The sequence below is a fragment of the Ornithorhynchus anatinus genome, chromosome 2, assembly GCF_004115215.2.
Source record: "Ornithorhynchus anatinus isolate Pmale09 chromosome 2, mOrnAna1.pri.v4, whole genome shotgun sequence".
Classification (NCBI taxonomy): Eukaryota; Metazoa; Chordata; class Mammalia; order Monotremata; family Ornithorhynchidae; genus Ornithorhynchus; species Ornithorhynchus anatinus.
In genome coordinates this window covers 49,328,083-49,348,549 of record NC_041729.1, presented here as the reverse complement: position 1 = coordinate 49,348,549, position 20,467 = coordinate 49,328,083, and the positions used below count along the sequence as shown (strand labels likewise).

General features: G+C 53.6%; 1 protein-coding gene across 4 annotated transcripts in view; it reads right to left on the bottom strand.

Moving 5' to 3' along the window:
* The window catches only part of ABCC6 (ATP binding cassette subfamily C member 6), a 48,502-nt gene that overhangs the window by 3,570 nt on the left and 24,465 nt on the right, over positions 1 to 20,467 (bottom strand). For 2 of the 4 annotated variants that reach the window (XM_029057834.2, XM_029057835.2), the window contains exons 17-28: positions 19,044 to 19,220; positions 17,600 to 17,767; positions 16,980 to 17,154; positions 16,439 to 16,520; positions 12,775 to 12,892; positions 11,623 to 11,830; positions 10,532 to 10,842; positions 9,702 to 9,901; positions 7,802 to 7,928; positions 4,335 to 4,436; positions 742 to 888; positions 335 to 493 (exon numbers count right to left, since the gene is read on the bottom strand). In XM_029057834.2, coding sequence (XP_028913667.1) covers positions 335 to 493; positions 742 to 888; positions 4,335 to 4,436; positions 7,802 to 7,928; positions 9,702 to 9,901; positions 10,532 to 10,842; positions 11,623 to 11,830; positions 12,775 to 12,892; positions 16,439 to 16,520; positions 16,980 to 17,154; positions 17,600 to 17,767; positions 19,044 to 19,220 — 1,974 coding nt within the window. The remainder of the gene's footprint in view (positions 1 to 334; positions 494 to 741; positions 889 to 4,334; positions 4,437 to 7,801; positions 7,929 to 9,701; positions 9,902 to 10,531; positions 10,843 to 11,622; positions 11,831 to 12,774; positions 12,893 to 16,438; positions 16,521 to 16,979; positions 17,155 to 17,599; positions 17,768 to 19,043; positions 19,221 to 20,467) is intronic. The other 2 variants (XM_029057836.2, XM_029057837.2) reach the window with 2 other exon arrangements.

Here is a 20,467-nt window from a genome sequence, read left to right as displayed (position 1 = left end):
CCGGCCATCAATCAATCACATCAGCCCGTAGACTGTGAGCTCATTTGGGGCAGGGAACGTGTCTAATTCCGTTATTCTCCCAATCACTTAGTACAGTAGTCTGCACATAGGAAGCGCTCAGTAAATGCCATTGGTTGATCGATTGGGTGCTCGCTGTGGGCAGAGCACTGTGCAACGACAGGCCCGGAGCTTCTCTGGGGTCCCGCCCTTAGCCAGCTCCCCCATCAACCCTTCGGCAACCCCAGGTTCCCCAGCACGCGGCTGTCAGCCCAGGGCCTTCCCCAGACCGTTCCTTCCCCAGACCGTTCCTTCCGCCCCTTCCCCGCCTCGGTACCTGAGGGAGTATGGTGATTTTGGATCTGAGATGGTGCAGCCCAATCCGGGCGACGTTGACCCCGTCGATCCGGATGTGTCCCTCCGCGGCCTCGAAGAGCCTCAGCAGCCCGACGGCTAGGGACGACTTCCCGGCCCCGGTCCTGCCCACGACGCCGACCTGGAGAAAGGAGGTCGGCGAATGATCCGGGGCTCTGCTCCACTCCAGGGAGCCTCCATCCCCTTCGGGCCGGACGTCCTGAGCCGATCTCACCAGGGAGGAGGCCCGAAAAGCCCAACGGTCCCGGCGGGCAGAGCCGCCGAGGCCGGAACCGCCCGACGGAGAGGTAAGGCCCGAAGATGCTCATCCCCGGGTCCGAGGACCTGGGATCGGGATACCGGCCGACCCCGGCTGCTCGGCCAGCGTACCTTCTCCTGAGGCAGGATGGTCACGGTTACGTCCCTCAGAGCCAGCGCCAGGCCGGCTCGGTACCGGAGACCGTAGTTCCGGAATTCAATCCGCCCCGCGTCGGGCCACGTCTTGGGCAACGGCGAGCTGGCCACCGTCCAGGGAGCCTAACCAGGAAAGAAGCCGCGGGAGGGAAGGAAGACTACGTTGTAAGGTCCCTTAGGATGGTGATGGTGTCTACTAACTCTGTTGTACTATTTCGCAAACGGTTAGAACCGCACTCTGACCAGAGTCAAGGCCATTGATTGAGAAGCAGCACGGTCTGGTGGAAAAGAGAACGGACCTGGAAATCAGAGGAGCTGCTTTCTAATCCCGGTCCTGCCTCTTACCTTCTGGGTGACCGTGGCTAGGTCACCTAACTACTCTGTGCCCCAGTTTCCTCATCTGTAAGATGAGGATTAAATACTTGTTCTCCCCTCTGCTTTGACAATGAACCCCTTGTGGCACAGGGACGGTGTCTGACCTGACAAACTTTTGTCTACCCCAGCACTTAAACCCATGCTTGACGCACAGTGAGCACTTAACAAACATCATTATCATCCTCCGTGTGATCTCGGGCAAGTCACTTCACTTCTCTGGGCCTCAGTTACCTGATCTGTAAAATGCGGATTGAGACCGTGAGCCCCACGTGGGACAGGGACTGTGTCCAATCCCATTTGCTTGTATCCAGCCAGCGCCTAATAGAGCTTAATTATTATTATTAGTGGTGGAGGGCTTCCCTCAGACTATGGGGTCATTTTGCCCTTTAGGGAGGCAGCGCTGACAGGGAAGGAATGAACACAACAATCGGAGGTTGAGAGAGCGCAGTTACCTTCCTGGGTCAAGGACCCACTTAGTGTAATCCATCGATTAATCAGTGGTATTTATTGAGCACTTACTGTGTGCAGGGCACCGTACTAAACGTTGGGGAGAGTACGCTATTAACGGTTGATATGTTCCCTGATCACAACAAGCTACAGTTAGAGGGGAGTAGTGTCCTCTCATAGTCAGCTTCAGGGCTAATATGGAGTAAATACGACACTTAACCTTGGTCAGAGGGTAGAGAATCCTCATTCATTCCACCTCTGCTCTCAGCGGAGACACGACCCAGCTGCGAACCCTGACACGTCCCCCTCCTCTGACGAGCCCCGTGGCCCCTGGGAAAGGAGGTCACTGTCCCTTTACTCCTCCTAAAATGGGGGGGCAGGGTCTAGAGTTTAAGAAGGGGGGAAACGGTTGGGGGTGGTTAGGACCGGTCAGGTCTGATCCTTGAGCCAGTCACTTCACTTCTCTGTGCCTCAGTTCCCCCAACCGTAAAATGGGGATTGAGACCGTGAGCCCCACATGGGACAGGGACTGCGTCCAACCCGATTTGCTTGTATCCACCCCGGCGCTTAGTACAGTGCCTAACACAAAGTAAGCACTTAACAAATACCACAATTATCATCATTATTCTCCCCCGTCAGTGGTGAGCCGCTCCCCTCCCGTCCCCCACCTCCCGAGACCCCGTTCCCCCCTCTTCTCAGAGTTTAGGACCCAGTATCCCTCCGGTAACCTGCTGCTGCCATGATGGATTGAGGTCAGAAAGGTCCTGAACCTGAACTTCATAATTATCATGGTGTTCATTAAGCATTCGCTATGCACCGAACACCTTGTGCTAAATGCTGGGCAGATATAAGGTAATCAGATTGGACAATCCCATCTGTGATTCTTGGTCTAGGACGGGGGGACAATGGGTATCTTATCCGTTTTAGAGCTCACTCAGTCAACGGAAATTATCGAGTGCACACTGTGTGCAGAGCACCGTATTTCCCGCTTGGGAGAGTACCTCGGGATGGAGTTGGTAGACACCATTCCTGCCTTTAAGAAGCTTACGGTCTAGTGTGAGAACAGACCAGGGAACTGAGGCAGAGAGATGAAGTGATGTGCCCAAGGTCAACAGCAGGTAGGGATCAGAACCTGGTCTCCTCACCCTGTGCTCTTTAAAGGGGATTCTGTTTCCCTCCATTTTCTCTCCCGAGGCTTGGCACCGGTGGGGAGGGAGTGGGATCCCGGGATCCGTCGGCACCAGAGGTTAGGAGAGGGAATGGAGTCTGGGGGAAGTGGAAGTGGAGGGAGGGCCCAGGATCTCTGTTGGTGCTCCACGTTCTCCTCTACAACCCCGAGGATTTGGGTTCTAGCGGCTCCCAGGTTGGCACAATGGGAGCCGACGATCTCCCCTCACCCCCACGGCTCCTGACTTAATTTCCCCACCCACCCAGCCCCAGTCCACCATGTTTTCACTGGTCAGGGAAGCTGGGTGCTGCAGGGGATCTGAACTGAGGCCTGGGTGTCAGAAGGACCGGGGTTCTAATCCCTGCTCTGCCATTTAATAATGATGATAATAACGGTACTTGTTAAACACTTACTATGCGCCCAGCACTGTTCTAAGCACTGAGAAGTAGCGTGGCTCAGTGGAAAGAGCCTGGGCTTGGGAGTCAGGGGTCATGGGTTCGAAGCCCGGCTCTGCCACTTGTCAGCTGGGTGACCGTGGGCAAGTCACTTCACTTCTCTGTGCCTCAGTTCCCTCATCTGGAAAATGGGGATTAACTGTGAGCCTCATGTGGGAGAACCTGATTACCCTGTATCTCCCCCCGCGCTTAGAACAGTGCTCTGCACATAGTTAGCGCTTAACAAATACCAGCATTATTATTATTATTATTACAAGTTAGGTTGGATACAGGCCCTGTCCCACATAGGCTCAAACTCTTAAATCCCCACTTTCCAGATGACGTAACTGAGGCCCAGAGAAGTGAAGTGACTCGCCCAAGGTCACACAGCGGACATGGAGCAGAGCCAGGATTAGAACCCACGATCTTCTGATGCCCGGGCCTTGGCTCTAGCCACTAATAATAATAATGTTGGTATTTGTTAAGCGCTTACTATGTGCCGAGCACTGTTCTAAGCGCTGGGGTAGACACAGGGGAATCAGGATGTCCCACGTGGGGCTCACAGTTTTCATCCCCATTTTACAGATGAGGGAACTGAGGCCCAGAGAAGTGAAGTGACTTGCCCACAGTCACTAAACAATGCTGCTTGTCTGCTGTGTGATCTTGAGCACGTTGCTTAACTTCTCTTTGCCTCAGTTAACTTTAAAAGGGGGATGAAGACTGTGAGTCCATGCGGGACCTGGACTGTGTCCGACGTGATCTACTCCAGCGCTTAGTACAGTGCCTGGCACACAGTAAGCACTTAACAAATACCATTTAAAAAGGAAGCCACTGGGGTGGATGAAGCTGCTGGAAGGGAGCAGGGAGGGAGTCGCAGCAGCTTGGGGAGTTTCCAACCGACAACTTTCTGCCCCTGACTAGCCCGCCTGCCGTCGGGCTCCTGGGAGTGTGGGAGGCACTTGGGATGCCTCTCTGGGGACCTTGAAGCTTGAGGACGTGGGTCCAAGGTCGCTACTTGGCCGAGTTTCCAGGCTTCCCGGGGCTCCCGCCTCTGATCGTGAAAAATGCAGACACACGTGACCGTCCTCCAGTTGGGAACTCGTTAGCCGAGCCACCGAGAGTGGGAGTTAAGCCGGACCGCTTACCTCCTTCGGTGTCCTAGAATACTCCATCACCCTTTCCACCGAAACGATGTTGTTCTCCAGACTGGTCCAGGAACGCACCACCCAGTGCAGGATTTCAGTGACCTAGTTTGAAAGAAGGTGGAGCCTCTTGGTCAGTGATGAATCCTTTCCGTGTCTGTTCATCGTTATATTGCACTCTCCTGAGCACTTAGTACGGTGCTCTGCACACAGTGAGCGCACGATAAGTGCGATCGAATGAATGAATGGTAACACTCCTCAGGCCCGACTTGGGGTTCCCTGAGAGATTTCCTCAAATTCACCGATTCTGAGAAGAAACAAGGGAGGGAAACTCTTTTTCTGAGGTTGTTGTTGGTTGAGGCTCCATGTGACCCCGGTTAGAGAGAAAATTGACAGAAAAGAGAAGGAATAAGAACCTAACAATAATAATGTTGGTATCTGCTAAGCGCTTACTATGTGCCGAGCACTGTTATAAGCGCTGGGGGAGATACAGGGTCATCAGGTTGTCCCACGTGAGGCTGTCTTCATCCCCATTTTGTAGTTGAGGGAACGGAGGCCCAGAGAAGTGAAGTGACTTGCCCACAGTCACACTGCTGGCAAGTGGCAGAGCCGGGATTTGAACCCGTGACTTCTGACTCCCAAGCCCGGGCTCTTTCCACTGAACCCCGCTGCTTCTCTGTACTAGCAGGACCCCTCTCCTGAGAACTCCATTCCTTTGGATCCGCAAGGCCTCCGTTACGCAGAATCCTCCAGGAGAAGCTTCTCGAGCTCTTAAGTTCAAGAGACTTATTTCTGTGACTCAGTTACCCTGACATGTGGCTTCTCTGACCAAAAGGTAAACTTCTGAGTACATGCACTTGGTCTCAAGTAAGTTTGTGTTTACAGAACTTTGTGTATTTATGGCAATTTGCTGGGGTGTTTATGGAAGCTTGTGTATTTATTGAAGCCTGTAGAACTAGGGAAGTGTAAGCATTTGGATCTAATCTCCCTCCCTGAGATTGAAACTTAAACGTCTCGGCCTAAGATTCCTGTGGCGGGTGGGGAACGGACCAAGTAACCACAGTTAACTCCCCAGTTCCTCCATCCAAGCTGACCAGCTTCTCCCAGAGGGTCGGATGGATTATAGGGGTAAGTCTGCGGAGTAGAATTTAGATATGAGTTATTTCCGTGAGCTCAAAATGCAGGATCCGCTACGCAGAAGCCTCCTAGTTGTGGAGCGGGAAGACCCTGCCTGGCCACTGTCACGATAATAATAACAATAACAGTATTAGTTAAGCACTTGCTACGTGCCCAACACCGTAATAATAATAATGTTGGTATTTGTTAAGCGCTATGTGCAGAGCACTGTTCTAAGCGCTGGGGTAGATACAGGGTAATCAGGTCGTCCCACGTGAGGCTCACGGTTAATCCCCATTTTACAGATGAGGGAACTGAGGGCCAGAGAAGTGAAGCGACTTGCCCACAGTCACACAGATGACAAATGGCAGAGCCGGGATTCGAACCCATGAACTCTGACTCCCAAGCCCGGGCTCTTTCCACTGAGCCACGCCGCTTCTCTGTACTAAGTATCGGGTTAGAAACAACATAATGAGATCCCCCGAGGGGCTCACGTTCTAAACAGTAGGGAGCACAAGTATCGAATCCCCCTTCTGCAGCCGAGGGAACCGAGTCGCAAAGAAGTTCAGTGACTTGGCCAAGGTCACCCTGCAGGTTGACTCCCCGTTCTCGGCTCTTCCCACTCGGCCACGCTGCTGCCCGCCGCCCTGGCCTCCGGCACGCGCGAGAGTGAGCCGTCTCTGGGAATATCCTCGCTCTGAACCAAAGGCAGGGAGCTCCTCTCAGCTCCGGAGGGCAAGGGAAAGAGGCGGCACTGGGAGAGGGCGAAGAGGTCAAATCAACGGGAAGCCAAACTTTCTTCCCCACGAAACCCTGTGCTTCACCCTCATCCGCCCTCTGGGGGAGGCGTTTCTGCCGGGCACTGAAGTACACGCAGCCCACAGGACTGGCCACCAATCCTCCCCCGAGACTCCTCGGGAATCCGACGGCGGGCCAGCTCAGACATGCCGGCGGAGTGTCTTTGGTTCCCCTCCTGCAGAGAGGGAGGGTGTGCCAGGATGGGAAGGGCGGGATCGCCTTTAGGTCCCTGCCCGTTTCCAGCTGGCTTTGGCCTCGTGCTGCCTCTCCTGGGCCGGCCTGCAGCCAGCGGGAGCTGGGCTGGACTGACTGGAGTCATCCCCCTCCTTCGCTAGTGGCCCAGGAGATAAAAATGGGGGGCGAGGGATCCAGGGGTGAGCACAGAAGGAGCCGGGCGTGGGTACGGAGGGAGCTGGCTGTGGCCACAGGATTCCAGGTGGGGCACCTCCTGGGTGACGTCAGGTGGGCGGAGAGGCGGATGTGGAAGACCCCTGGGGCTATCACGGAGAAGCAGCGTGCCTCAGTGAAAAGAGCACGGGCTTGGGAGACAGAGGTCACGAGTTCGAATCCCGGCTCCGCCACTTGTCAGCTGCGTGACTGTGGGCAAGACACTTCACTTCTCGGTGCCTCAGTGACCTCATCTGTTAAAATGGGGATTAACTGTGAGCCTCATGTGGGACGTCCTGATTGCCCTGTATCTGCCCCGGCGCTTAGAACAGTGCTCGGCACATAGTAAGCGGGTTTACAAATACCAACATTATTATTATTGTTATTTCCCAAAAAGCTGATGTGACCACTCCCAACTGTCCGGGCAACTTCAAACGCTGGTGAGTTGTTCTCTACACTATTAGAGGCAGTGAGGAGCGGGTTATAATACGTTCGTCCAGTCAGCCTCCACTCTGTCTTTCCGCCGTTCTCCTCAGGTCGGACACTCACCCCAGGCGTGGCTCAGTGGAAGGAGCACGGGCTTTGGAGTCAGAGGTCATGGGTTCGGATCCCGGCTCGGCCACTTGTCAGCTGTGTGACCGTGGGCAAGGCACTTAACTTCTCTGGGCCTCAGTTACCTCATCTGTAAAATGGGGATGAAGACCGTGACCCCCCACGTGGGACAACCTGATTCCCCTGTGTCCACCCCAGCGCTTAGAACCGTGCTCTGCACATAGTAAGTGCCTAACAAATACCAACGTTATTATTATTATTATCCTTCAGCTTTCCATCCATTCGATCGTATTTATCGAGCGCTGACTGCGTGCCCAGCACCGTACTAAGCGTTTGACTCCCCGTTATACAGAGGAGGAAACCGAAACTCACATTTCCCCAAGGTGCTGCCTCCAGAGAGTGAGGAAATTGAGGTCAGAGAGAGAGCCTGTCCCTTGCCAAGGAACAGCCAGGATGCCTCCTTGAGGACTCGAGGAGGGAGAGAGGGGGCATAGGAAAGTACAACTCCCGTAGACGGTTAACGTGGGTCGTCGCGGGCGCCGGCCTCTCTTCGTCCCAACGGGAAACGGAGTCCGATCGGCAGGACCCGGAGAACGTGCCGGCTGGCTCTCGCCTACCTGCAGGGAAGTGGTGACTGAGAAGGCCACGATCCCGGGGCTGAGGTGGGCTCTGCCCATCACCGCGAAGATCGCGGCGGAGAGGACGACGCCATTTCCCAGAAGCTCCAGGTTGGTAGCCAGCCACCTGCAGTCGAATCAGTCAATCGATCAATCGATCCAGAGCATCTATTGAGCACCTACTGCGGGCAGTCGCACTGTACTATGTGCTTGGGAGAGCACTAGAGAGTAAGTAGACATGATCTCTGCCCACCAGGAGCTTACAGACGAATGGAGACGGAAATGAAAATGTATTCACAGGAAGGGAAGATAACCAGATATAAAAATACACACAGAATAATAATAATAATAAGGTTGGTATTTGTTAAGCGCTTACTACGTGCAGGGCCGGGGTAGATACAGGGTCATCAGGTTGTCCCACGTGAGGCTCACGGTCCTAATCCCCATTTTCCTGGTGGGGTAATTGAGGCACAGAGAAGTTAAGTGACTTGCCCACAGTCACACAGCTGACAAGGGGCGGTGCCGTGATTCGAACCCATGACCTCCGACTCCCAAGCCCGGGCTCCTTCCACTGAGCCACGCTGCTTCTCATAAGCAGCATATGTCCCCCACATAAGCGTTGTGGGCACAGAGGGGTGAGTACTAAGTGCTTAGCAAGAGGGCATGGGGATCAAACAGTCATATTTATTGAGGGCTTACTAAGTACAGAGCTCTGTACTAAGTGCTCGGGAGAGTACGATACACCAAAATTAGCAGACAGGTTCCCTGCCCGTAACGATATTACAGTGATGTAGTGGGGTGGAAAATACAGTGGGAAGATGAGAGATCAACTAATTAATCAATCAGTGGTATTTAGTCAGTGTTCACTGTGTGCAGAGCGCTACAATAATAATTGTGGAATTTAAGCCCTATTAGCCTCACATCTCCTCCGAGAGACTTTCACCGATTAAGCTCTCTTTTCTCCGGCCCCCTTGCCCTCCTGCATCGTTAAGGACTTGGATCTATGACTTTTGGGCATTTGATATTTGCCCCACCCTCAGCCCCAAAGCACTGATGTAAAGTTCTATAAATTACATATGATAAATGATGTATTTTATGTATTAATGTCTATCTCCCCTCTCTAGATTCTGAGCACTGTGGGCAGAGAACCTGTCTACCCATTCTGTTGTATTGTTAGTCTCCCAAGTGCAGAGTACAGTGCTGTGCACACAGTAAGTGCTCAGTAAATACCACTGATGTTAATGATAGTATGTATTTCATACTGGGGGGGGGGGGGTTTCTTAAGTGCTTACTCTTGTTACCGAGCACCCTATTAAGCGCTGGGCTGGATACAAGGTAATCAAATGGGACAGAGTCCCTGTCCCACACGGGACTCACGGTCTGAGAGGAAGGGCAAAGGCAAGTATCTTAACCCCATTTTATAGATGAGGAAACTGAGGCAGAGAGCAGTTAAAAGTGACTTGTTGCAGGCCACGCGGCGGGCCAGGGTGACTAGACCCCCGAGTCTCCCGACATCCAAACCCACGCTCCCTCAACTAGTCGCATCATGTTCTGTAAGAAATTTCCCCACCTCCCCTCTCCCTTGGCCTCAGGGTGTACGAAAAAACGGCATGGCCTAGTGGAAAGAGCACAGGCTTGGGAGTCAGAAGGTCACGGGTTCTAATCCCGCATCCTCCACTTGTCTGCCGCGTGACCTTGGGCAAGTCGCTTCACTTCGCTGGGCCGCAGTCACCTCCTCTGTAAAATGGGGACTAAGACCGTGAGCCCCGTGTGGGACGGGGACTGGGTCCAAACTGACTATCCTGGATCTACCCCAGCGCTTAGTACGGTGCCCGGCAAATAGTAAGCACTTCATAAACATCGCAGTGACCATTGCTATTATAACAAAACCTCTTCTCACCGGTCGGCCACCAGCCTGGGGAAGCTGACTCTCTGATTCTCGTCCACGTGGCCGTCGCTCCGGGAGACAAAGCGGCTCTGGGCCCGGAAGGCTCGAATCACACCGCTCCCCTGGAATGTCATCGAGATGTGGGAGTAGATGGGTGACTGGCTGGCGGACTCCAGGCGCCGCAGCTGGCAGGAACTGGCCACATAGAAGCTCTGAGGCCGGGCAGAGGGGAGAGGGCTGGACTTAGACCATCTCGCCTCGAGCCGCCCGGCCCTCTGCCGCTACGCCCCGAAGACGGGAGCTGGCCCGCTTTGGCCCGGGGCCTTGGCCCAAGAGCCACACGCAGCCGACGATAATAATAATAACCATTACAGTACTTGTCAAGTACTTACTATGTGCCGAACACGGGGGTAGATACGAGGTAATCAGGTAGGACCCAGTCCCCGTCCCCCATGGGGCTCACAGTCTTAATCGCCATTTTACAGATATGGAAACTGAGGCTAAGAGAAGTTAAGTGATTTGCTCAAGATCGCGCACAAGACACGCGGCCCAGCCGGGATCGGAACCGAGGTTCTGCGGACTCCTGGGCCCGTGCCCTTTCCGCTAAACCACACCGCTTCTCAACTGACGGCTCTTCTCAGCAGACAGATGCTTGTTGCTAGGTCCCCCGCCCCCATCCCCAGGCCCGGGATAGAGAGGAGAGGGGTCAGAGAAAAGGATCTGGTGCCCCGAAGTGGGGGTGCTTCCAGCCGGAGGGGAGAACTTGGATTTTGGGGTGAGAAGAAGCAACCGGGCCCTGGCCCGGGCCCTCCAAAGCCTTACTTCAGCTAGGCACCCTGTACCTGAAACACTCCATAGAACAAGAGAAGCGGCAGGATCACCAAAGTCGCCATCGGGGTGGCCACCACCACCACCAGGCAGACCTCCAGGAGTCCACACATGAACCCCAAGAAGGACTTGAGCTTGTCCGGGATCTCAGCGTCTATGGCGTCCATGTCCTTGGAGAAGCGGTTGAGCAGGTTACCCACCGGCGTCTTCTCGAAGAAGCCCATGGGGCAGCGGGAGACGCTCCGCAGGAGCTCGCGGAACAGCCGATGAGAGGCGCACACTCCCCCCAGCAGGACGGCAGCGATGGAGCCGAACTTCCCGATGGCTGAGGCGCAAGGAGAAGTAGAAGAGGAGTAACTGTTAGGTGCTCACCGTGGGCCAAGCGCTGTGCTGGGTCCCGGACCGACTACAGCTAAAGTGCCTGTCCCACGGGGAGCTTGCTGTCTAAGAGGGAAGGAGAACAGGGATGGACTCCCCATTTCACAGATGGAGCAACTGAGGCGCCGAGGAGGAAAGTGACTTGCCCAAGGTCACACGGCAAGGAAGTGGCGGAGCTGAGATTAGAACCTAGGCCTCCCGAATCCCAGATCCGAGCTCTTTCCACGACGTTTCTTGACCCTGAGTGGAATCTGAGCATCTGAGTGAACTCTTCAACTAGCTCCCCTGGGGAGCGGTGGCGGGAGACAGGGGATGAGGTCCGTTTTTCCCACAGAAAGGAAATGGGAAGAGAGCTGACGCGAGAACGGTGGGTTCTGGCGGCAATCCATGAAGCTCCGTCTTTCGGCCGTGAGGGCCTCAGGATGGAGACCGCTCCCTCCCTCGAGTCTCAGCCCCATTTCTAATGCACTTAGAGAGGGAGGTCCCAGGAGCACAGAGCCCCTCTTCGACCCCGGGATGGCCTGCCCTGCTCCTCTTCCTCCTTCTCCTCCCACCCCGGTCCCCTGGGTGTCTGAGGATCGGAGTGGGGAACGGGGAGCAAGGGAGGAGCTGCAGGGGCCTTCCCTCTTTGACCCCTTTCCTGGGGCAGGAAAATGAGCTGGACTGGGAGGGATGGGGGAGTGGGAGAGGGAGAAGAAAAGAGCCGGGGGGCCCGGGCCAGGGAAACCTTGGAGGAAGCCCAGCGCTCCGAAGACGCCGAGCCTCAGTCTGGTGTGCTGCTGGACGCCATCTGTGAGAGGGTCATCCACCCACAAGCTGAGCCAGTAACTGCTGGAGAACGAGGCCACTTGCTGACAGAGGAAAAACAGCAGGGTGATGAGACAGCCTGGAGTCCCTGCCGCCCTCATATAGGTGAGGTACAGGGCCAGGTTCACCTGGAATAGAAGGTTCACGGAGAAGGAAGGAGAGAGAATCATCAGTTAGCTTCGTGTGACGGCGCCGAGGGGGAAATCCAACGCTCAGCCGGACACCTGCCGTCTTTGTCGTCTCTGTTAGAAACAACCGCTTCTCTCCTTCCTACCTTTCCCACCTGATCTTCTGCGATAACCTAATCTGCACGCTTTGCCCTTCTAACACCAGCCTCTAGACTGAAGGCTCTTTTTTTTTTTTTAATGGTGTCTCTGTTTCCTTCCCCCATTGAAACATGAAATTCGTTTCAGATGGCGGCTGGGACGCGGAGCTCTCGGAACGTGTCCTGTGACCCTGGCACCTTCCCGGCCCGCCGGAGGGGAGCCGACCAGGACCACAGGCCAGCCAGGACTGCTGTGTTCCTGGATCCCTTCGACCAGTAAGGCACTCTGAAGTGGCGTGAGAGCAGACAGATAAACCCGAGCGTCTCTCCCTCCTTTTTTTTTTTAAACGGTATTCGTTAAGTGCTTACTATGTACAGGCACTGTACTAAGCGCTGGGATAGAGACAAGCAAATCCGGTTGGAGACAGAACCTGTCCCACATGGGGCTCACGGTCTTAGCCCACATTTTCCAGATGAGGTAACTGAGGCACAGAGAAGTGAAGTGACTTGGGTCGAGGTCACACGGCAGACAAGTGATGGAGGCGGGTTTAGAACCCGGGTCCTTCTGACTTCCAGACCTGTGCTCTATCCACTAAACCGTGCTGCTTCTCCCTCCCTCGGTCCCTCCCCGCCCAAGAAGTGCCAGTTTTCTGGGCTTCGGCACCTTGCCTGGTAAGACCTCAGAGCTGCCAAGACTACTGACCATCGAACGCTGACTACTGTCTATTGACCGTGGACTCTTGCGAATCCATTCCGGGGAAGAGGATTGGGGAGAGACGCCATCGCTTGAGAAGAGGTGGCTCTCACCCTGCCCGTCTGCACGCGGTCCTCTTCTGTCAGCCGCCCACTGACATCTGGGTGCACCTCGGACTGGTGTTTGGAAGCTGTTGCGTCTTTCCCCATGAGGGTCGGTGCGGTCCTTCCCCTTCAGAGGAAAATACGGACAATCGTGATGATAATTACGGTATTTCTTAAGTACATTGTGCAAAGCACTGTACTGAGCAATAAGCACTAAGTGCTGGGATGGCTACAAGCAAATCGGGGTTGGACCCGGTCCCTGTCCCACGTGGGGCTCACAGTCTCAATCCCCATTTTACAGATGAGGTAACTGAGGCACAGAGAAGTGAAGTGACTTGCCTAAGGTCACAAAGCAGACACGTGGCAGAGCCAGGACTAGAACCCATGACCTTTGGACTCCCAGGCCCGGGCTCTATCCATTACGCGTTGCTGCTTCTTAAACCGGAGAAAACGGCAAACTAAACTGAATAATAATTATGGCATTTGTTAAGCGCTGACTATGTGCAAAGCTCTGTTGTAAGCGCTGGGTAGGATACAGGGCAATCGGGTTGTCCCACATGGGGCTCACAATCCTAATCCCCATTTTCTACAGATGAGGGAACTGAGGCACAGAGAGGTTAAGTGACGCGCCCAAAGTCACACGGCTGGCAAGCGGCGAAGCCGGGATTTATATCATTATCCCCAGTGAACATTTTGTGACTCAACCCTCCTCTTGACTTTTATATCACCACAAACGCTCCCATTCCAAGCAGGCGTGTCGGGTCTCAATTGGCCCGCATCTTAGATATTAAAACGGTCTGCAAAACAGTCTGTCGACTCTTCAAAACTGAGCAGCCGAATTAACACAAAGTTTCCATTTTCACACTGAAAACCTCATTTTGATCCAATTCTCAAAAGCCCCACTTGGAGAGGGAAAATTCTTTAAACCCGGCGGGTCACAGATCGATTTTGAAGAGAACACAAAAACGACGTCTTGGCTCGTTTACGTCTTCAGCTGGAATTTCTCAGCCTGCGCGGGTCTGGCTTTGATGGTTAATAATCCCTTAGCACCGAAACGTTCTTAAATTCAAACGTCATTCTACTCGAAACTCTCCAAATGCTCCCCAAAATAACAAACTTACCCTGTTGCTACTATGTCAGCCAGTTGGGGAGTGTTGGGGGCGATTTTGACGGTAATGGTATCAAAATAGAGAAGCTCTTTTTGAGCTTGAATAGTATACGTTCCCGTCGTTACGTTCTCTAGACGGAAGGAGCCATCGGCTTTCGTTTTTACTTGAAAATACAGAACTACATCTTTCTGTGCCATTGGCTATTGCTTCCTGGGTTGTGTTTTGGTTTTTTTCTGGTATTTGTTAAGCGCTTACTTCGTGCCAGGCCCTGTACTAAGCACTGGGGTTGTTCCAGGCTAATCACTTTGGACACAGTCCGTGTCCCACATGGGGTCCGCGGTCTTAACCTTCATTTTACAGATGAGGTAACTCGGGCCGGAGAAGTGAAGTGACTCACCCAAGGTCACACAGCAGACAAGTGGCAGAGCTGGGATTAGAACCCTGGTCTTTCTGACTCCCAGGACCTTGTGTTATCCACCAGGTCACGTTGCTTCCTGGGTCTCTGCACTAGCATTTCGCGTTTGTTGCGTGCGGGCTGTTGGAAGTGTTTTAGCTGCAAACGGCAGTTATCTCAAGGGAACAAGAAAGCACCTTATCTGCCTTAGTCAGAGCAACTGTTACCATGGCGTACCTAGGTTACTAGGCCAAACGCTACCTAATGGGCTAAAAACAACCACTAGAGACTTGTTCGTTGATTATAGTCTAAACGGGAGAGAGTTGTAAAGTGATGATATAAGCCCTGTATAGGACAGGGTTTGTGTAAGACCTGCTTATTTTGTTTCTAATTTAGCCTTTAGCACAGTGCTTGGCATATAGAACTTAGCAGATGCCATTATTATTATTATTATTATTTTAAACTGAAAGCCCGTCAATGGGCAGGGATTTTCTCTATCTGTTGCCGAATTGTCCATTCCAAGCGCTTAGTACAGTGCTCTGCCCGTAGTGCGCGCTCAATAAATACTATTGATTTTTACTCTCAATAAATTGAAAAGTAATGATTCAATCCACAATTATGTTTAAGATATATTTGCATTGTACTCTCCCAAACTCTTAGCGCAACGCTCTACGCACACAAAGAGTTCAATAAACACCATTGTTTATTTGAGTTCTATTTTTTAAAAAAAGGCATTTAAGTTCTTACTGTGTGTCAGAAGATCATCAGGTTGGACACAGTCCCTGTCCCACACAGGGTTCAAATCTTAATCCCCATTTTACAGATGAGGAAACTGAGGCACAGAGAAGTGAAGTGACTAGCTCAAGGCCACACAGCAGACAAATGGTAGAGCTTGGACTAGAATCCAGGTCCTCTGACTCCTAAGACTGTTATTATTATGGAACTTGTTAAGCTCTTGGTATGTGCCAAGCACTGTTCTAAGCGATGGGGTAGATACAAGTTACTCAGGTAGGACACAGTCCCTGGCCCACATGGGGCTCTTATGCTCTTTCCACTAGGTCATGCCGCTTCATGTATTGTGTCTCCCAAGCATTTAGGATTCATCAATAGTATTTATTGAGCGCTTACTATGTGCAGAGCACTGTACTAAGCGCTTGGAATGTACAAATCGGTAACAGATAGAGACCGTCCCTGCCCTTTGACGGGCTCACGGTCTAATCGGGGGAGACGGACAGACGAGAACAGTGGCGATAAATAGAATCGAGGGGAAGAACATCTCATTAAAACGATAGTAAATAAATAGAATCGGGGTGATGTACATCTCATTAACAAAATAAATAGGGTGATGAAGATATATACAGTCGAGCGGACGAGTACGGTGCTGAGGGGAGGGGACGGGAGAGGCGGAGGAGCGGAGGGAAAGGAGGGAGAAGAGAAGAGAAGCTGCGGAGAGGTGAAGGGGGTAGAGGGAGCAGAGGGAAAAGGGGAGCTCAGTCTGGGAAGGCGTCTTGTGCTCTACACATAGTAAGCGCTCAATATATACCCTGATTGGTGGATTGATTACTATTTTGAATGCTTTGATAGGTAAGCAAATTAAATATAGCCAAATGCTAAAATAGCAGAGTAGGAATTCATAAAAGAAGAAAGGGATGCTGGAAGGTGTCTTATGGATGATCTGTGACTCTTCCCTCACTAACGGAGCATAATTTGATTGTAGGTTCCTTCAGGGCAGGGATCTTGTTTACTAACTTTTATAATAATAATGCTGGTATTTGTTAAGCGCCCTACTATGTGCAAAGCACCGTTCTAAGCGCTGGGGGATACAAGGTGATCAGGTTTTCCCAGGTGGGGCTCACGGTCTTAATCCCCATGTAACAGAGGAGGCAACTGAGGCACAGAGAAGATAGGTGATTCGCCTGAGGTCACACAGCAGACAAGCGGCGGAGCCGGGATTAACACCCAGGACCTCTGACTCCCATGCCCGTGGTCTTTCCGATAAGCCACACTGCTTCTAAATGACAGGTTGACTGATTGATCTGACTTCAACCGGGAGCTTATTTAAAGCCACTAGAGTTTGTAAGTAATGTCTCCTCTCCACACACACCCCCCGCCCACCCTCCGGGCTTTCCCAGGGAAAAGCTGTATCTGTATTAGGACACTGACCACCTACCTGTCCACCTCTCCTGGGAACTTCCTGTTCTTGGAGGCGAGGCTGATCCTGGATGTCCCCGCTGCTGCCGAGAGTGCTGTTTCTGGAAAAAAAACCACCCCCATAATTTCAAATGGCATGTGTTAAGCGCTTACCATGCGTCAAACACTGTTCTAAACGCTGGGGTAGGTTGAGTCAGACACGGCCCCTGTCCCGCATGGGGCTCACGGTCTAAGCAGGAGGGGAAAAGAGTTTTCCCCATTTTACGGTTGTGGAAACTGAGGCACAGAGAAGTGACTTGCCCAAAATAACAAAGCAAGCAACCGTCAGAGCCAGTAATAGAACCCAGGTCCTTCTGACTCCCAGGTCCGTGCTCTCTCCACCATTATTATTAATAAAGGGATAACCCGATATATCTCTCTCTCCCGGGACGCATCTGGCCACCAGGGAGGGAGGCTTCTGGGTCCTCTGCTGCCCAGAGCCCAGATCTGACAGCCTTTCCCGACGAGGACGGAGACAGGACCGCTCGCCCAGCCCCAGCGGAGAGGCAACCCCAACGAACCTCCGCCCGCCGCGTCCTCCGTCTGACCGGACTGACACAGGAAGTCCACGAAGGCTCCTTTCCTCCGCACCAACTCCCGGTAGGAGCCGATCTCGGCGATCGCCCCGTCCACCAGCATGACGATGCTGTCGACCCGAGGCAGGACGCTGACCGCGTGAGTGACGAGTATCCGCGTCTGGGGTAAGGAGAAGCCTCTCTGTCGCACTCATTCGCTCAACCCGTCTTTCGGGGCCCACTTCGGGACAGAGTTTGGTGACGAGCCCTCTGAGATGACGGGAGAGACTTCCTGGGGGGATACGGCTTGGCTCTGAGGGAATAGATCCTTTGTATGTTCTGAAATGATTGTGTCTGGCTTGTCCGTCGTACCACAGATCCCAGACCCGTGGGCGGTCAGGTTAGGTCGGACACAGTCCCCGTCCCACGTGAGCCTCACCGCTTCAACCCCCATTTTACGGAGGAGGTAACTGAGGCCCAGAGAAGTGATACTTCTCGCCCGAGGTCTCACGGCAGACAAGAGGCGGAGGCGGTATCAGAACCCATGGCCTTCTGACTCCCGGGCCTGCGCTCTAGCCACTTGGCCATGCTGCTTCTGGACTGGATGTGCTCTCTGGGCCACCTACCGTATCCTTGAGTAAGCCATCGGGCCCAATGATGTGATCGAATATATGCTGGCCGACGTGGGCGTCCACCGCAGAGAGGGGGTCGTCCAGCAGGTACACCGACGCCCTCCTGTACACAGCGCGGGCCAGACTCACCCTCTGCTTTTGCCCTCCGGAGATGTTAATGCCCTAGGAGAATCAAGCCTGGGCGTGAGTAGCCCACCGGGTGGGTGGCACATTTCCCCTCCGCTTCACCTTACGGGATTACCCTGCGGGACTTGGATTAGCTCCTGTTAATAATAATAACGTTGGTATTCGTTAAGCGCTTACTAATGTTGGTATTTGTTAAGCGCTTACTATGTGCAGAGCACTGTTCTAAGCGCTGGGGTAAACACAGGGGAATCAGGTTGTCCCACGTGGGGCTCACAGTCTTAATCCCCATTTTACAGATGAGGGAACTGAGGCACAGAGAAGTGAAGTGACTTGCCCACAGTCACACAGCTGACAAGTGGCAGAGCTGGGGTTCGAACTCATGAGCCCTGACTCCAAAGCCCATGCTCTTTCCACTGCGCCACGCTGCTTACTATGTGCAGAGCACTGTTCTAAGCGCCGGGTAGATACAGGGTAATCAGGTTGCCCCACGGGGGGCTCCCAGTCTTCATCCCCATTTTCCAGATGAGGTAACTGAGGCCCAGAGAAGTGAAGCGACTCGCCCACAGTCACTTTGCTGTTAACTGCAGCAAAGACACTGCCAAGTCTTTTAGAAATCCCCAGGAGGAACTCAGGGCTGGAGGAGGCCCCATCTTGACTGTAAAGTGAACCGAGCCCAGTCCCCGAAAAAGGATTTTATTCTGAGTCAACCCAGTGGAGGAACCTCGACCAAAGCACCCGATAAGGAAGTGAGGCCCGGTGGTTAGAGGCACGGGGCAGGGGAGGCCCTATCGTTGCCCAAGTGCCGGCTTGCTGGGTGAGCCCGGCCCGGTCTCTATCCTTCTCTTGGTTTCTAGCGGCCCCGTCTGCAAACAGGAGAGGTGACTCCTGTGACGTTCCGGGCTGGCTGGTGCTGTGGTATGCTAATGATGAGGATTACGGTATTTATCAAGCGCTTCTTGTGCACCATGTACTGTGCTAGATGCCGGGAGTATCACACCCCTCCTCCCAGGCGGGCAGTCATTCCTTCCTCCCTTCTCGCTCAACCTCCGGCTCTACTGTGGATCGGATCGGCGGCGGGGCAGCTCTTTCAGCCTCCCTCGCCCCTCCCCAGCCCCCGCTTCCTCCTCCGGGCCCGGGAATCGTTCAGATAATTTCGGGGGTTCCGTTCAGAGCGGCGTGCATCCCGGTCGCCTGTCTTTGCCAGTCCTCCCGTCCCGTGGCCGGGGTATGTGGGAAGGGTCTGGCCTGGGCCCAGGTCGGGGCGGGGGGGGGGCCCGTGGCTGCCGACAGAGCCCACTGGCTGAGAGGCCACCTGCTCTCCTATTTCGGTGTGGACTCCGGCGGGGAGGGAGGCCAGGTCCGGCTGCAGGGCACACGCCTCCAACACTCGGGAAAACCACGGCTCTTCCAGCTCCTGCCCAAAGCACACGTTCTCTTCCACAGAGGCGTTTTGGACCCAGGCCTCTTGGGGCACGTAGGCGACGGAGCCCTGAAAAACCACAGAGGGAGGGGAACGGGATCGAGGAGGCCTGGGAAACCGCAGAGGGAGGGGAACGGGATCGAGGAGTCCTGACAACCCCAGAGGGAAGGGAACGGGATCGAGAAGCCCTGAAAACCACAGAGGGAGGGGGACGGGATCGAAGAGTCCTGGAAAACCGCAGAGGGAGGGGAACGGGATCGAAACGGACAGGGCTTGGAGATGGGCAAAGGCGAGCCGGCTTTTCAGGAAACGCCAGTGGCTCAGGGGTTGGCTCTCACTCTGTGCCAAGCACTGCGCTAAACACCGGGCTAGACACAAGCGAATTAGGTTGGACGCCTGCCACGGTGTGGCTCAAATCCGTGCACCGGATCAAAAAACGATTTTTAATCGTATTTGCCAAGTGTTTCCTAGGTGCCAAGCGCTGTTCTAATTGCGGGGTATATACAAAGTTAGGGTTTGGACGCAGTCCCTGTCTCACATGGGGCTCACGATCTAGGGAGGAGGGAGTAGGATTTAATCCCCATTGTACAGATGAGGTAACTGAGGATCATGAAGTGACTTGCCCAAGACCCCACAGTAGACAGGTAGGGGAACTGGGATTAGAATCCAGATCCTCCGACTCCCAGGCCCACGTTTTTCCACTAGGCCGTGCCGCCTCTCCGGGTTCTGTCCTCAGAAACTCAATCTCTAAGGCACATACGTCACCAAACTAATGATTATCATTATTATTTTGGTACTTGTTAAGCACTTCTACGTGCCGTATGAGATCATCAGGTTGGATATAGTTCTCGTCCCATATGGGGCTCAAGGTCTAAGTAAGAGGGAGTAGAATTTAATCCCCATTTTACGGTTGAGGAAACTGAGGCACAGAGCAATTAAACGACTTGCCCAAGGTCACACAGCAGGAATTAGAACCCATGTCCTTCTGACTCCCAGGCCCGTGCTCTATCCATTAGGCTACGCTGTTTACTCAGGGACCGTGGGAGCAGAGAGGAAGGTATGAGCCACGAGAATTCTTTGCTCCGGGGGACTGACTTCCTTGTCCTTCCTCCTCACTTGGGACTGATTCCAGGTCTCCCCACATTGAAATCCCTCTTAAACTCCCACCTCCCCCAGTCAGCTTTCCGAGATTGATTTCCCAGCACCCTGAACCACATCGCCCCTCCAGCTGACTTATGAATTCACGTACACCCTCCTCGGCCCTCGCGTGTATACGTGGCTTCGACGATTGATTCCGCCCACTGCGGTGGTCAATC